Raw genomic sequence first — 18,064 nt, 5'->3', positions numbered from 1 at the left:
ATTTCCAAGAATGCTCTTTTCAGATCGCAGAACCTTCACTACAAAAAATAACAAGCAAAACCCACTAAAATAAAAAGCATAAAGACAGAGCAAATAGAGAATAGACTGAAAGGAAGGGAAGTCTGAGAAAAACATTACTATGGCTCTCAGGTTTAGGTTATGCTGTTTCCATATCTTCATTTTGCTTCATCCCTTCCATCTCTTTTGTTAAAGTGTGAGGACAGGAAGCTCATACTGACAATGATCTATGTCTTGGTTCACACACTTGAGAACCAAGGATACAATGTTACCTCTTTCTACAGCCATTTTCCAAATCATTTGTGGCTAAACTGAAATACAAAGACTAGCAATATTTTTATCAATAAGCCAAATCCAGTATTTCTGTAGAAGTAAGAACACACAGGAAAGCAGAGAAGGCTGCAATTAATATTTTGAAATTACAACATTTTTCCATCAAATTAATTGCTCCAGTGAACATGGCAAAAAAAAAGTTTCAGTAATCTGAGAAGTATTAGGAATGTTTGGGGATTTTTGCATTTTGTTGGCTTTAAAGCCACTGTCCAATTGTCTCATTAAGCTAAGTCTTGTCTTTAACTGAGTAAGCAAAATTAGAGTATGAGGTGTCCAGCTTGACATTTTGTATAAATTATAGCCAGTGCTATGAAGTTAAGGCTTAGTATTATATGGTAAATCTGGTTAAGCTAAATTTGACCACAGTTGCTAGCTTTTGATGCCCACAATTTTGGCTTAGGTATGACAAGCTAACAGTGAATAAAATGGCATTGATTTCACTCAAACTTCTCTATAAAAGTAACACAACTGTTCTCCAGCAATGCAGCACCCATTCCATATGTTCACAATATTTTGGTTCTCCAAGTACTTTACCACCTTTGAAATTGTAAGCAAGGTTGTTACTCCTCCCCGTTTTGTTAGAAAATGTGACAGCCTTTCATACACTGTAGCAGGTGCTGAAGAAAAATGCTTTTCTATTAAGTCAGGAATGTCACTACTTGGGTCGTGAGACAGCAGGCAGACCTTCATCATTTTTGCAAAAGCTATCTCCTGGGAAAACCATCAGCATGCTTTATTTCCACACTATCAACTCACTCATCACAGACCATCATTCTTCAAAGGCAGCCATTTGAATAATACTTCAGACCTGACAATAGCTGACAGATGAAACATAGGAAATTAAGCACAGTGCCTACTAAAAAAGTGCTAAATACAAGTTAAGAAAAACAGTGGAGAAAAAGAGAACTAGACAATTATTCCATTAACACTAATTACAATACAGATTCAGGAACCAGGAAACATTTTTACATAAATGCCAAGACCCTGCATACAGAGAAACTGTTTACATAAATAAAAACAGTGGAAGAAGGAAAGTGAACCAAAATCAGTGGTGACAGTAACTAAAGCCTAAGTAGAGGCAGGCTCTTTGGCACTGGAAGGAATAGCAATTCATCTCATTACCCATGGGCAGGATTTAATTCCCACCACACCTGTGTGCTCTTAAGGTTTTATTCTTCTGTCAAAAACAGCCAAAGCAAAAACGCATCCTTTCCTTCTCCAACACTCATACATGATCACTTCTTTTAAACTGATTTAAAATTGTACAGAACAAAATAACTAAACAGAACCAAATTACAGATGTTAAAGTGTTTATTTGAGGAACATTGAAAAAATAATATTAACATTCAATACTGTACATTTGTTTAATTGATAATATATAGCAAAGGAGATTATTTAAACTGTACAGAATAAATGTGAACTTGCATTAGACAGGGAAGTGGGGGGAAGAGCTCTTTGCTTCTTGTGTCATACTGGTAAGCTAGTAAAAATGCTCAATTAAACATCTCTATGAAAAGACAAATCACATACAAAAATACCAAAATAACAACTAAAGGTTACAAAAATACTGCTTTCTTTCTGTACTGGTCTGGCTGGGATGGAGCCCGTATGACGCTTCACTTTGGATTTGTGGCTAGAACAGTGCTGATAACACACCAGTGCTTTGGTTTTTATTGAGCATTGCTTGCACAGCACCAAGGTTTTGTTTTTCCCCACTCTGCCCACTCCTGCAAGTGGGCCAAGGGTGGGCAAGAAGCTGGGAGGGGACACCACTGGCCAGAATGGACCAAGTGATATTCCAGGCCATACAGCATCATGCTCAGCAACAAAAACTGAAGGGAGAGGGGACAGAGCTGGAATGTGGCAGTACCCTCCTTTCTTCTACTTACTAAACCATTGTTACCTCAAGCCAAGAGTTCACTCTGCTGCTCCCATTCTCTACCTCATCCCACTGCAGGGAGGGCGTGAGCCAGCAGGGTGGTGTTTAGCTGCTGGCCAGGGTGAACCCTGGTAAATTGCAAAATCTTAGCAACTTTTTTGGCTTTTTTTTTTTTTGTGTTAATTATACATTAAGCTTACAGGAGACTGCATTCACACAGGCTGTTATTTCTTGTTAAATTTAGGCACATGACTATGCTTCAAGAATGACCGTCTTCCAACTTTGCTAACTACAGTAATTCTTTTCACATCAGTGATATATCCAAAGTACACATGAAAATTTCTATGACTGAGCTGAATTACTCAAAGGTAAACATGCTCCTTTCTCTCAACCCTTAGGCATCAAACTCTTGAATAACTTTTTCTAAAGGGAAAAAATTCTCACATTGTGGTACCACTTATGAATGTGCCCAGTGTATTTTCTCATCAACATTAACATTAGCTGTCTCTGCTGTGTGAGGATGTGCTTCCATGTTGCTTTTTATTTTTATTTAAAAGATACAGTAGGGAAAAATATTTAGGAACATGGGAGCAACTGTATAAGTGGTGGTTAAGACTGAATTCAAACACTCAGTTGTGACTATTAGCCATCTATGTCAAGTAGCAAAACATAACTTTAAGAGGAGTATAGATAGTTCTTCACACTTAAATGCCACTGTAGAAATCAGCAAACATTCAAACAAAAAGCATGTATTAAAAAAAGTAGCTCTATCTAGGTAGAAGACAGAAATATTTATTTCATGAAGTCTTTATCCACTCCTATTTTTACAACCAGCAGAGAAAGTACTATGAAAAAAAAAAAGACAAATGAAAACATACTGTCTTTCCATATTCTGGAGTTGGAGTTGCAGCTATAGTGGAAGGTGCTCAGCTTTATTCATTCTCAAATCTGCTGTAGGGATGATCAGAATCCTGGAGAAGACCTGTGAAACAAAACAGGGCTGCATTTATCTTTTTCTTACCAGTATTGCAAAAAATTTATGTTAAGGACCTCATGGTAACAGGTGCTCTATATTGCAAAACTAAAAGACAATTCTTGTCTTGCAATAGTTGCTCTATTACCTAAATACTCCAAAGTATAATACCTTGAAAGTGCTAGCACTCCTTATTTCTTATTAGTCTTACTTCTCAGACTATTACCATGTATAGTTCAATATTTAGTAGGGAGAGAACATGTCTCTCTGAAAAATTCTTACAGAAAAACATTTTTTACATATACCCTATAAAAAGCATTTGTGAGAGTCAAGTCTGCACAAATCTATAAAGGTGGCTCAGAAACAATGGATTCAGACTGGCCAGTTTATTAATCCAAGTTATTATAAGATCATCATCCTTAAAAAATGTAAGATGCTGCTACTTTCACTTAGTTCTACTTCAGTTAGATACAACCATATATCACATTCAGCCACTTGCAGTATTTCTGCAACAGGACAATAACTAAAGAACAAATGAAGATCACTTCCATATGCACTAAAACCTCTCGGGACCAGAATAAGAGCATCACTTAATCCAGGTTGCAGCGTGTTTCCATCATGAAGTTTCCTAATTATTTTTTCAGAATACTGTCACAGCATTGCAAAGCCATCCAATTATACTGAGTGTCTGGATATGTATACCAGCTTCTGTAAAGGTTAGTTGAGCAATCGCTGTTCCATGCAGCAATTATTTCAAAAAGACTTTAAACCACACACCAGATCTGGGTTATGCAGACGTGCATGCTGAAAATAAAGGAGTCCCATAAGAGTCCAGAGGCTGACTAATTGTGAAAGAAAAGGAATGCTGCCCTATTTTTACTAAGATTTTTGTAATAATGTCTGGCAAGCCTGGACTCTTCTCTAGTGCATTTGTTTAGGGCATGGAGAGAAACGACAGCTAAGCCAAACAACTCCAATTCACAAATGTTCAAATTCACAATAGTAGAAGAGAAAGATGAAAATATTGTGAGAACTCCCCCCACTCCTTTTCATACCATTCGTCTTTTCCACATGCACCTGCACACAGATACTGAACATTCATTGTTCTATCTGAAAGTTAAAAGCTCATGAAACTGAAGGCAAACTATAATTGTGTCTACCTTGTCACAGTTGTTGCACTCTTTTTGAACTGCCAGGTTATTTTAAGATGTCAGTCAAGAAGCACAACTGTTCGAATCTGATTATTGTATCAGTAACTGCAACTAACTACCTGACAGAGAAGAGCAAATATTTAGGAATAACTATGAAAAAATAAAATAATTACTCAAATTAACAAGATGACAAGCAATTTGTAAAAAGTTAAAATCAAAATCAGCCCTCACACCTAATGGCCCTTACTTGTCAAAGAATGGATAAGCCAGTCTTATTTTCAAAGCTTCAGCCAAGTAACATGAAACAGTCTATTTACCTAGTATAGTACCTTTGTATCAAAGGTACTATCCCTTTCTGTAATTGCTTTAAAAAAACTTCATATTTTCAGCTTTTGTGCAGAAAGAATATAGTTAGGTGACAGCATCGTTGAGAATTAACTACAATATTTTGAGATCTTGAAACTTTGCATTTTTAATCTTGTAAGAACACAGTTACTTCTCAAATTCTAATCTTACCTGTCATGCATTAAACCAAAAAGTTGCAGTTTCTGTTGACACCCATTTCTGTTTGTACCCTCGTTAGCCCTTAATAAACTGCCATTGAGGTGATTTTAAGGAGCTACATCTGTGGGAACTCCCATTATAGTATGTCTGGCCCCAAGCCATGTAAAACTTGGTCCAGTTGCTTTGCTAACTCTTGCAGGAGGCCGCCCAAAGTGAGTAAAGCTGGTGTCGGAACCTGACTTACACCACCATGATTTCCTGGATCATGACAGAGAAGAAAATAAAATGTTACCTGCCCTTTTTCACAAAACACTGAGCCAAAAGCCATTTCAGATAACTAGTCCTTATATTTCAAGTGTCATTTTTACTTGTTACTGCAAATGCCATTCCCAGTTATTTTACTGAATTATCATGTTCAGCAATGAACAGATATAATTGTGATCAATCAGGATTTATTTTGTTATACAGTACTAGAACTAAACAGGCCTTAGGAACAATGGGTCAATCCAGTGTATTATTGGTCATGACTACAGAAATTCATCTCCTGGGAAAGAAGGTACTCCAAGAGAAATGGCAAGCCCTCCTTCCAAATGAGGATAACTGCAGAGGTTACAACATCTGATAGACCTTGCTCTCAAATCTGCACCAGTGCTTAAATATGTTTTCTCCTCAGTGTTCTAAGAACATCATGAGATTACATTTAAGTGAGAAGTGAGAGCAGCAACTCATCCTTTGCACCAGTTCTTAAAGAAGTTGTATCAGGCTCCAAAAGGTGGGCAAAGATCAATCTAGAGACATACAAAAAAAAGGAGCATGACAAAAAGCTTCTGTCAGCTGCCACAGCTGCTCTTAGTCATGACACTCAAAGAGGAGCTGCAAGCCTATGCTAATAGCATAGCATGTCTGGTTTAAGGCAGCACATGAGCTTTAGCTGAACCAAATGCAAGTTGTCTCTCTTGACTGTTTCCTGTTTGACATGAGAGCAGCTACCCAACCTGTAATTCACACTCAGAGGTTCAGAGAAGCTAGATGTTTGCAGCTTCAGGAGTCTTCTTTGCAATCAAATCCATTACATATTATGGCTGAACTTGAATATCGACACACAGGATACATACAGGACTTCTAACATTTTACTCCTATTTACCCTCATTTTAAGGCTAATATTTGACTTACTTAATAGTATTTAAGAAACACTCAAACATTTAAAGGTAGTCAAATATATTTAACTAGCTTTTATGAAGTAGTGAGGTCTCCAAATATGTATGAAATGACAAAGCAATTGTAAGTAATTAATACCTCTTCCCAACATATTAATTTATACAATATACTGTGCAGCTTCTCAGTTGAGATCTGACTTATCACATATCAGCACTGCCCAAAAATAGAATTAACAAGTGGAACACTTACAAGAGACTGTATATGCTGCAAAATATGAACTAGTTTGCTGTGTGTCTTCACCCCTTATTACACTTTTCCTTTTTATTTTTAACCCTCAGGTTAACAGCTCTATTCTCAACAAACAAATTAGCTTTGTGTATAGCAGTACAAAGTTTCCCTGCTTTGCATTCAGAACACCAAAGAAGGTCAAGACAAAGTATCTATTTTGAACAGAAGGAACATGTACTGTGAGAAACTACTGAACAGAAAAATCAACATATCACATAAAATAGATAGTATTACGTGCAATTAAATTAGCTGATTAAAACCTTTACAGAACTGGAGCAAGTGGTGTAGATGCCCAAAATCCTGAAAGGCAATAATTTTTAAAAAAATAGGAAAAAGAATTCTTCTGAATACCAGGCAAAATCCTGAAATAAGTACAAAATAAAGCAGCTTCTCACTAATGCTATACTGAATGTACAATAGCAGCAAATACAGCAGCAATTAAATTGTATTTCTTTTGTATACTACACAAGCTGCAGAGTATTCTGAACTGAACTTTAAAATTTTCTAAGAGACAACATATAATTAGTGTAATCATATTGCATTCATTTATGTGAGCAAATGAAAAATAGTATCAAATTGTGCAACAAAGAAACAATTCAAAGTGCGTATTCCTGGTTGCTAAAGCTCTCTATAGCTTCCAATGCTCCCAAAGGACTGTGGCTAGAGTGACACCTGCAATGCATTATAAATGTGTAATTACCATTTAAATGGGGTAAGGAAAGCTGGTCGATGAAATTGGAAAAGGCATTCCCTTAAAGCCAACCAAAAACTGAATTTCCAGGCATGATCATCTTAATCTACAGTCAGGTTAACAAAGTCATTGCCATTCTGCCACTCACCCATGCCTACTTAACTGAGAATCCTCTCTGCAGTGTGTAAAATAACCTAGTGTCTCCATAATTATTTGCAGCAATTTTTATTAGATTTATGTTTAATATGCTAACATATGTATTTACCACACAGTGAAAAACAAAGAAGATTCAAGACTATAGCAATATTTATTCTATTATGTCTTGCTGAATTATTTTGACAATCATTTGTCTGCACGTTGTCGAATATGAACTATATGCATCAGCAATCATATACAGGCATTTCAGAATTCATATGTATTTTGTCTTTCATTTTTCCTTAGTTACACATACATCCTTTCAGGATGATCCTGTGCCAACTATTCATGTAAGAGTTAGATTTTTCTTTGGGACAAAAATCAACTATGATAATCCTTAAATAGACAATTTAAATTAGTATCTGCATATGTAATACAGCAAATCTCTCAATAAATCAACTTTATATAGAAGTTTGCTATTGAAATTTAAGTTTCCTAGATTTCATCTTTTACAGGTATACTGCATTGCAAAGCAAAACTGTATGAAGAAGTGAATATGCCTGACTCCCTTTAAGAAGGTGCACCTTCCATAAACACAATGAATTTATGATCTTGTTTCTAATTAAGTCATTAATAGACCAACATGCTTCAAGTGGAGGCAAAATTACACTAGATCTCATACAACTGTGTGCACAGTATAGCTACATACAAGATTTGTTGAATTTGGTGTATGTAATCCAGAGGCACTGAATTATACAGCTGAAGATGGAAAAAAAGCATTATGTGAAAGTCTGAAAGTACTGGAAACAGAGACATGTGTCTTCACTAAAAAACAGGGCCATCCAGAGACAAGTGAGCTACTTTCACAAGCAGAATATAACTGAATGCAGCTTTTTGAAACACCACTTCACCTCGAAGCAGTACTTTGACACACTCACTGTTATTACTCAGGACCTTCTTCACTCCTCTTGGCTGCACTGCCTCAAGGATATGCAAAGTTACAGGTATATCTGTACTGAGTGCTGCATGTTATTCTGGAGACACAGCCACTGATCTTAAATCCTTTGCTAGATCGACCCCAATGATCCAAACTTGTTGAGATTGACTCTGGAGTCTTTTCTGAGGAGAAACAAACATTAGAAGTGTGTTTTATGATGCTGCTTGGATTTTGTTAAATCTGGACTATTGTTGTCAACCACTTAAACAAACCTCTTGAAAATGAATTATGATTGGGATACAGGGTCAATTATCCTATAAAATACCACAGGACTGAAGTTCATGACTGATGTATAACAGAAATTACTTCTTGTTTCTACAACATTCTTCTTCCTGCAACCTAAGCTTCACAGTGAATTTTTCCTTTCCAGCAAAGGAGCATACTTTTGCTAATGTTCCCCAGGCAGAGAATTCCCTACAGAGTTGTATCACTTCTGCATCAGCCAAAGGGCAGGTTGCAGATTCATAAAGGCATTCCCAGACTCTGCCAATCAGTTTAACACGAGAATGAAAATTGAGTTTTGAGTGATTGTTCAGACACCTAGAATCACCTTCTCTGACATTAGTGCAATTTGCATAATAAAAAGCGCAGCATAGTTTTAGCATATCTGTCTCTGAATACACAGTACTATTAACCCTATGAATAAATCAAATGAAAAGCGGAAGCACTGACAAGCCTAGATAATAAGATCCTTCTACACAACACAGCAGGTCCTACAGTCTTGCAACACTCATCTCTTAATGGACCACAGCTCCACTTAAAAACAAACAAACAAACCCTTAAACTCTGCCTTAGACTGCATTCTCCATATTCTTTTTAAGTTTGATTTAAAAAGCTTGCTATCTACTAGTCAGTCTGGGCTCCTTTAGTAACCATGAGTCTACTAGCTGTTTTCAACTAGATTGGTTTATCACTTTGGAGAAACAACAAACCAACCCCAAAATCAGTACTCTTACTCAGGGAGAGACAATATAGTTAAATGCCCACCCCAAGCACACACTCCATCCCGCACATTGTCTCTTGCCCAGAGGAAGAGTCAGTGCAGGAAGAGAACAGGAGCATCATAGTGATGTGATCAGGTGTAACAGAAGACATGCATCAGTAGGCAACTGGGCTTGATTAGTTCTGCTGCTCTTAAACCAGTTTGTTTCTGCTATGAATTTTAATAATAATTATGAAGAACTAATCCATTTAGATACTGAGTGTCAAACTAAGATTATCACATACCATATTTCTTGCGTATTTCATCATGCTTCAGTTTTCTTTCATGTTTCCTACAACAAAGACAGAAGAACATTCAGACTGTTTCGATCTGTAAGCAGTTTAATAACTACATCTGAAAGGTAACAGCATTTTTAAATTTAAATTTTAAATTTAAATTACAAATTTCAAAAACAACAAAATCAAATCACATATCAATTTTGTCTTTTCTTTCTATATACACTTTATCTATCTGTAAGAGTCTCTATAACTTCTCACTAATAACGTCTAAGTAAAATACACTTGCAATCATAAAATACTTTTGTCTATATAGAAGCAATGCACCCACATACATGTACACATACACACACAGAGGTATTCATCTACACACAAGAAGCAAGGCACAATATTGGAAGATTCCATAATGCTTTCTAGCAGGGAGGATAACTGTAAAACTTAGCTGTGAAAACAGTGTGCTTCAGAATCCTAATTCGATATAATAATTTTAAAAGGATAAAATGTGCCTTAGTGTTTTGTTTAAGCAATAGAACAAATATAAGTGAAAACTACTTTTTTCTAAAATCCAGCATGGCACCCATGCAGAGCATAAATTGCTACTGTGCTATCAAAAAACTGGATGCCTCTAGTTGTGCTGTCTAACCACAAGACAGTTTTAAAGATAGTATCTAATATTGACAAACTTTTAATTTTTCACCTAAACCAATTGACAAGTCAATTACTTTTTCCTCACCTTTGCCAAAGGGGGAAAAAATTAAGGAATTTTAAATTGAAATCATCCTATCATTCCTCAATAATTTTCCTATATTTCAAAGGAATCACCTGTTTTGCTTAGTTTAAAAACTAAAAACAAAGCTCCCACAACTGTTTATCCTAATTCGATATAATAATTTTAAAAGGATAAAATGTGCCTTAGTGTTTTGTTTAAGCAATAGAACAAATATAAGTGAAAACTACTTTTTTCTAAAATCCAGCATGGCACCCATGCAGAGCATAAATTGCTACTGTGCTATCAAAAAACTGGATGCCTCTAGTTGTGCTGTCTAACCACAAGACAGTTTTAAAGATAGTATCTAATATTGACAAACTTTTAATTTTTCACCTAAACCAATTGACAAGTCAATTACTTTTTCCTCACCTTTGCCAAAGGGGGAAAAAATTAAGGAATTTTAAATTGAAATCATCCTATCATTCCTCAATAATTTTCCTATATTTCAAAGGAATCACCTGTTTTGCTTAGTTTAAAAACTAAAAACAAAGCTCCCACAACTGTTTCACTAGGATGATCCAGGATTTATATTTTTTTTTTTGACTAAAGGTGCTGAATTTGGCACAACCATGTTCCTCTAACATTGAAAAAATTCACTGTTTGTTGCCCTTATGAAAATTCAACCCAGTTAGGCAAGTTGTGACTTTCTCCTGATTCTAATTTGCACATATTCAGCAGAAAGCTGTTAAGCACTGACAGCTCAATTCACCAAAGATCCCATCTGCCCTATGCATATTCCACCTCCATACAACTCCTACTGCTAATCAGGTCCTGTGTATCCTCAGAAGCAATTATCCTGCTTCCTACAGAGCTGAAGGGCTGAACTGGCCTTTCCCTGCAACTACACTTCTGGAGAGCATGAACATAAATCACAATGAGAAAATCCAACAAGACAAACTGTCTGAAAATCTTCTGCTACTATTTCCGCGAGATACCCTTATCTCCCTTTCCACTGTTAAGCCCACGTAGCACAGAAAACAAAGAACCTGGCCAAACCACAGAACAGGCTCTCCTGAGGGGAACCAGGGTGATGAAATTAAATTCATGTAGAGGAGCAAAGTCTGGAATGAGAGAAAGGTAACAGGAAGGAGTCAAGTTTACCTACTGAGGGTTAGCTGACCTCAAAATTCCTGCTTTCTGTGTTGCATAGGAGGAAGACATTATATGAGGCTAGAAAGAAAACAGAGATCCTGCTTAGAGCAGCCTTCTCCTGTATGAAGCCACTCATTTTTGTCCAGTTTTCATGTGAGATTGTGACCTCAATGCAGGATTTTTACTGTTGGCACTAATGGCATGTTTCCTGCTGTTTTGCAAACCTTGTCTGAAATAATGGAGACTCACCACTGCACTTTCCACCAAAATCCCAGTACTTCAGTAGTTTGAATCTGCCCTGAACACAGAAAGCACTAAGCATCTGTGTCAGAAGGGTAAGAAAAGGGTGGGTGGTGAAAAAAGAAACAAAACAGGCTACATAAGTTTTAAACCTCAGAAACCGTTTAGGATACTTCCCTAGGATATTCAAAACAAACCAAACATCTAAAAATTATTACATTAAGTTTGACAGGTAAAATAAGCAATATTTTTTTAAACATTCAAATTATGGCAGTCATGACTATAACATATCACTCATGACCAAATACGTGTACAGTAAATAAAGCTTAGGTATACAACAACTGAGAGGAATCTGTCAATTCTGAGGAGGCAGTCACTGAACCAGCCACCCAGAAGTGGCTTACTGCACTGTTCACATCTTACATTATAGAATGGCTTGGGTTGGAAGCGACCTTGAAGATCATCTAGCTCCAACCCATCGGCCGCAGTCAGGGACACCTCCTACTAAACCAGGCTGCTCAAAGCCCCATCCAACCTGGCCTTCAGCATTTACAGGGAGGGGGCATCCATGACCTCCCTGGATAACCTGTGCCAGTGTCTCACCAATCCTCACACTAAAGAATTTCTTCCTGAGGTCTAACCTGCATCTACTCTCTTCCTGCTTGAAACCATTACCCTTCATCCTCTCCCTACAAGCCCTTGTAAAAAGTCCCCCCCCAAGCTTTCTTGTAGGGCCCCTTCAGGTACTGGAAGGCCGCTATAAGGTCTCCCTGGAGCCTTCTCCTCTCCAAGCTGAACAACCCCAACTCTCTCAGCCTGTCTTCCCAGGGGAGGTGCTTCAGCCCTCTGATCGTTTTTGTTGCCCTTCCCTAGCCTTGCTTCAAGAGCTCTACGTCCATCCTGTATTGGGGGCTCCAGAACTGGACACAGTACTCCAGGTGGCATCTCACAAGAGCAGAGTAGAGGGGGAGAATCACCTCCCTTGATCTGCTGGTCATGCTTCTTTTGATACAGCCCAGGATACAGTTGGCTTTCTGGGCAACTGAAATCACTTTACAGTCTTCCAAGTGGGTTCTGTTTCTTAATACCATTGCTATTATTTCATCTTCTGTATGCTTAATCCTTGGCTCTTCACACAAGTTGTCCCCACTGCTTTAAGCTGAGAAAGTGTTTTTCCTAATACTAACAATTCACATCATAATTTTCCATACTTGGTTCTTCATAAATTAACTACAATCCTCTCTTCCCCTGCCTCCCCTCCTTTTTCTCTCTTGCCAGCACAACACTAAATTATACTTGGCAGTTTATTTCATTCAAGATCTCAGTGCTTTTCATTAGTTTATCAACTTCTAACATATAAAACATAGTTTATAAATTACATAAATATAACATAAATGTATCATGTATTTCCAGCTGTAATTAATTACATGTACAGAAAAAGACTCACTACTTGATGCTATGTTTAAAAAATATTTTTCATGTTAGATATGACATGAAGTCAAAGAAAGGACTAATGCTACGCAATAAGATACTTGTGTTCTTTCAGTAATAGTCAAAAACTGAACTCCAGGTTTCCTTCTCCTCCTGCCCCTCACTGTAAGTGTAAACTCTACAGTAATTTTCAAACTTCTCAGTGAAGTGACAAGTAGCTTCATCCTCGTGAAGACAAACCAAGGGCCAATGTCATTACCCTGACTCTTAATTCTAACAGATATCCAGTTATTCCAAAAAGACACTTCCTACGTATCTGTAATAAACTGAATTTTAACGCAAACACATTTTAAAATTACAAAGCAGACTTTTACTGCATACCTGAAAAGCCAGAAAATACTAAGTGCTGCAATTATCTTGAAGCTTGCAAAAGTCACACTTTGCAACTTGAGCCTCCTTACTTTGTTATTACTCTTCACTAATGGCATTATTAAATAAAGCTCAAGCTAGTCCTGTTCTTCACTGCCAACTGATCTGAACAGCTGTATATGAAGTAGCTGTATCCCACAGAAAAAAACAACAACAAAGCAAGATGTCAGAAAAAAAGCACAGATACAAGGTCAATGCTGTGCCTATTTTCCTGCTATGCTATTAGTCTGAATATCTATGTAGCTATTTTCAGAAACTATGTGAAAACTTTGCAGGTTGTGGAAAGGAAAGACCACATGTTACGATACAGTGTTTTCCTCTGCAGTTTGCTACCAAAAAATGGCTTGTTGAGACTATTAATCTGTTCTACAGTCTGCTGCTAGCAATTCATCATCCTAAGGAACTAGAGGAAGCAAGTGGCAGGTAGGGTGAGGTGTTCTGGTTGCTGGAAGCAAGCTGCTCCTTGTGTTTTCCCATGATGCCCCAGTGACAGACACAACAGGTATGCAAGTTTAGAGAACAGCAAATACCCCAGGGCTGCTGCTAAGCTCACTCCTGCAATTCGAACAGTCCTGAGAAGTTAAAAGGGTTGCTGGTCTAAAGCTGCAGCAATCATTCTGGCAGTCGCTCCCAGCAATGCCTGTTCCTAGGCACAGCAGACCCTACACTCCAGAAGTATCAGACAGGTTAACTGTACCAAGAATTTAAAGCTGATACACAAACCACAGCAGAAAGGTTACGGTGCACAATCATCCCCTACGCAGGGCATGGTCATGGGCCTTCGCTTTACAATATGTATAGGTAAATATTATTTATCTGAACAATGTAGCATAATACAAGTGATATACATTTCACTATAACAAAGCATATGGTTTTGGCATTCAACAAGATTTTGATATTCCTCACAGGATCCCTTGTCCTCAGAAATGAATAAAGCATCACAAGAAAAACAACATGTTCATGTTAGGACTCTCCCTATTGTGCTCTGTCCAGCTGCAAGTGGATTAACAGGTAGAAAATTTACTTTTTTTCTGATCACTTCCAAGTCTTCAACATCATTTATCTGAGAAACTCTGTGATATAAAACATGAACATACTTCCTGAAATGGCTACCTATTTCTTATCCTTCTGTGCACATTCAAGTATGACGCTTTCAGCTCACAAATCAAGTTTATGAAAACAAATTTGCATCCACTCTGTTCTTAGGTAAGTTTGACACTACCTTCAATGGTGAAAGAGAAAGTACTTTCTACTCTGTCCCCAAGTAAACACTCTCTTTGCTTTCCTCCCATATAGATTCACACTGTCTTTGCATCCTATGGATCCCACCAATCTTACACAGAAGCTGAGACTGTTCACTGAATGCACTCAACAGAATAAAAACCTGGAAGTCCCCACAGAAATGTGAATAGCTTTCTGAAAGACAAATTTGGCACAGCATATAGCTAAGGAATGTTGTGTCTTGGGCATGAAAGGAAAGAACACTCTTTGCATCAGCAGCTCACAGTTACATCATAAGTAGCATGCCCTTACACACAAACTAAAGGGCTAAACTAGTGGTGTCATTACACTTAATATACACTTTCAAAACAGTAATTTTAGCTCAGCTACAGAAATATACATTTGAACAAACTGAGAACATTCACCGACCTGCCTTGTCATCTTATGCACATTTTTAATAGAGAAACAATGTCTTCATGCAAAAGTTCCACATGGGGTCTCAGTTGGAAGCATGCCTTGCTCCCTCTACAGCTTCTCCTCGTATTAACAACCCATCTAAGCTCACAACAAAAAGGGAGACGTGAGCAAGGCAGTGAAGGTGCCCACCTGTTAACTGGCAACCAAATATTTAGAGAGCATAACCAGGAAGTGACAAACCTAAGATCAACTTCCTTGGCATTCTGTGGGGATTCAAACTCACACCCAACAGCTCCAAGCCTAACATTAATTTGGTTATGACTCTTCTCGTCTTGCTGAAGCTCATCCATTTGCACCTCCAAAGCAAAGATCATTAAAGGAAGTTCTGATTCAAAAGGCACATCAGGCTTGTACCAGGTATTAAGGTCCTACCTAGAAAAATTGTTTATCTAAAGAATAATATGTAAACCATGAAGAGTCACTGGATAACTAAGTTTAAAACCTGCATCTGAAGGAATGCTGTTCTCACTGAGACTGCTGACTCTTGCACTTCTTTCTGCACTGTGCTACAGCTTTAATAAGAAGGATGGAGATACAGATTTAAGTCTGAAATGAGATCTGAGCCAAAGTTTTCCAATTCACGAGCAAAATTTCTAGTAGCTGTCTTGCTATCAACTCCTTTGCTTTCCCAGGCAGATTTTAAAAGAAAAATAAATACTTACCAAATGAATACAAAAACTGTATTTCACCTCTGAACCCCAGACTCACTTCGGCATTAATGCACACCACAGGCAGGCATCAGTCCAGGAGAGACAAGACTTCAAACACATCCCTCCTGTTTGCTGTTCACTGGCACAGAGCACTCCTAATACCTGCCACAGCGAGCATCACTCTGTTCACTTATGGAAATACAGGCTCCTAATCAGTTTGCAAATCTCACAATAAGCCCCATTTTGTAAAAACTTGACATTGTCATGTCTAACTCCACAATGCCTCCTTGTTTAGCACTCCATGTATTCCTTAGAGGGGCAGAAAACTCCTGTATCACCAGGAAGTGTATAGCTATATATCAAGCTGTCAAGACTTACCTCTGAAGAGACTGTAGTTTTCGTTCCTCTCTCTTTCTAGCTAGCTGTTCTTCTTCTTCATCTGGTCTACTAGAAAAATAAAGAGAGACAGTAAACATAAGAGGAGGAAAACAATTTCACTGCTGGGCAATCACCATTTAGTCATTCAACTTATTTTTAAAAAGGATATATAGTCTGACTTGAGATACTTCTCCACAGTCATGTAAAATTTCATTGCTGAATTAGTGTAACTGACAAATTTGTAGAATTATCCTTTTATATTACCCAAATACTTCACTCACTGTAGTAACGTGCCCTTCAGACTTCATAGTACGATTTAAAGGCTCCTAGGAACAGGTGGCAGACTGTTCCAGAATACTGTTCCTGCTTGTCATTTTCCCTATGTCTCATACCCCATTTTAGAGTAAGTATACTGAACATGCACCGTTACATCCATTGTTGCCCCCTGGAAGAAGATTAATGGTTCATAAGCCTTTGATGCCAGAACAATTTATCTTTCCAACAACCATCACTATCCAATCTCAAGCTGCCCCCAGGAAAGAGGTCTACATTAACTGCTATGGCAGCTGCCTTCCTTGTTCTGGAATGTGCAAAGATTTACCTGAGTGCATCAGTTGTGCGATTCTGGGAAATGCTGAGCCTACACGGTACATCTGAGCTGTGCATGTGCAGATATTCTCTAAGAATGCAGGCACTTAAGCTTCGTGATCTGCTTTGGAGAAGGCTCAGCTTCACTTAACTGTTAGATAAACCATGTAAGAATTGCAGAACTCTAAAGCAAATGCTAAACAATATTTATTAATTTCTTATTTTTTCTGACAGAATTCATGACAATTTTTCAGGATTCATGTAGCCTGAAACCTAGACACCTGCCATACTTCCCCAGGTGCTAATCATTTTTCAAAACTGAATGCACTATCTGAAGATGTTTGGTATGAATGTGTGCAATACTAACACACCTGTTAAAAGAGAAATTAACAGTTGTAGTACCATACATCTGCAGCAACCAACATACAAGTTAAGCAAGAGTGACATCCAGTGGTTAATTATAGCACATCCAATGTTTTAATAGAAAAATTGAGATTTCCAGTTCTGGTGCCTGTGAACTCAGTTTTTCTATATGCTAAATCAGGCCACATGTCTCTTCAAATATCTTTGTAACTCGTATACAATCCAGTAATTCAGAATCCACGTAACATTTCACATACAAATTTTCTAGTTCCTCCTTTTTTGTTTCCACATAAAGAATCAGAAAATTCTTAGGGTAGTTTAGCAGCAGGAAACAGATGCAACAGGTCACCTTTACAGGAAAACAATGTTAAACCCTCTTGTAAAACTAATAAATTCTTGGCATTAGCACATCCAGGTGGATTAGCACCTCCCATTCTTGGGCACTCTACTCAAATTACTTTATTGGAGATTTCAGTGTCTTACAACTATGTAGTAATCTCACTTAACATTGGTGTTACAAAATACAAACCCATCAAATAAATGCTAGTGTAGGATTCAGAAAATACATTTCTTCCCTATAATTAAAAAGGCATCAAATATATTTTAACTTCTAGAAAGAACTGAGTTTTTCTTCAAAATTCAGAAAGTCTGAAATTACAAAAATAAAAAAGTGGTTGTTAAACTGAAGTAGTTCAGGAGAACCTATCTCTCAAGTGTATGGAACCAGATGCTTATAGTCCAAACATTAAATAAAAATAAGAAACTGAAACAATGCACCAAAAGTCCTAGGATTCCTGTGGTATGGATGGACTCAGGTGTATCAGCTATGTACTGATGTAGGGGCTCATGCAACATGCAAGTCTTCTCTGCATCCAAGGAAAACATAAGTGCTGGCTTCTTAATCACTGAAATCTCACAGCTTAAAACTCCCAGAAGGAATACTGACACTCCTGCAAAACAAGGTTACATGACATCTGAGATGATACATCTAAGAGGTCAGTAAAGCAGATGTAATACTACATTTCTACTAATTCTTCTTCTTCCAATTCATTAAAAAAAGTTTATTTTGTGGAAAAGGAGT

At 37.5% G+C, this 18,064-nt stretch overlaps 1 protein-coding gene across 1 annotated transcript in view; it reads right to left on the bottom strand.

Annotated features, from left to right (window-relative positions):
- Positions 1–6,566: 6,566 nt before the first annotated feature.
- The window catches only part of LOC104392216 (pituitary tumor-transforming gene 1 protein-interacting protein-like), a 23,232-nt gene continuing 11,734 nt past the window's right edge, over positions 6,567–18,064 (bottom strand). The window contains 4 exon segments of the mRNA XM_010001585.1: positions 6,567–6,604; positions 9,355–9,401; positions 15,185–15,279; positions 16,029–16,101. Of these exon segments, the coding sequence (XP_009999887.1) occupies positions 6,567–6,604; positions 9,355–9,401; positions 15,185–15,279; positions 16,029–16,101 (253 nt within the window).

The sequence above is a fragment of the Chaetura pelagica genome, unplaced genomic scaffold (genome assembly GCF_000747805.2).
Source record: "Chaetura pelagica isolate M959 unplaced genomic scaffold, ChaPel_1.0 scaffold127, whole genome shotgun sequence".
Taxonomy (NCBI): domain Eukaryota; kingdom Metazoa; phylum Chordata; class Aves; order Apodiformes; family Apodidae; genus Chaetura; species Chaetura pelagica.
The sequence above is the reverse complement of the archived record's forward strand: the minus strand, read 5'-3'. Positions and strand labels throughout refer to the sequence as shown.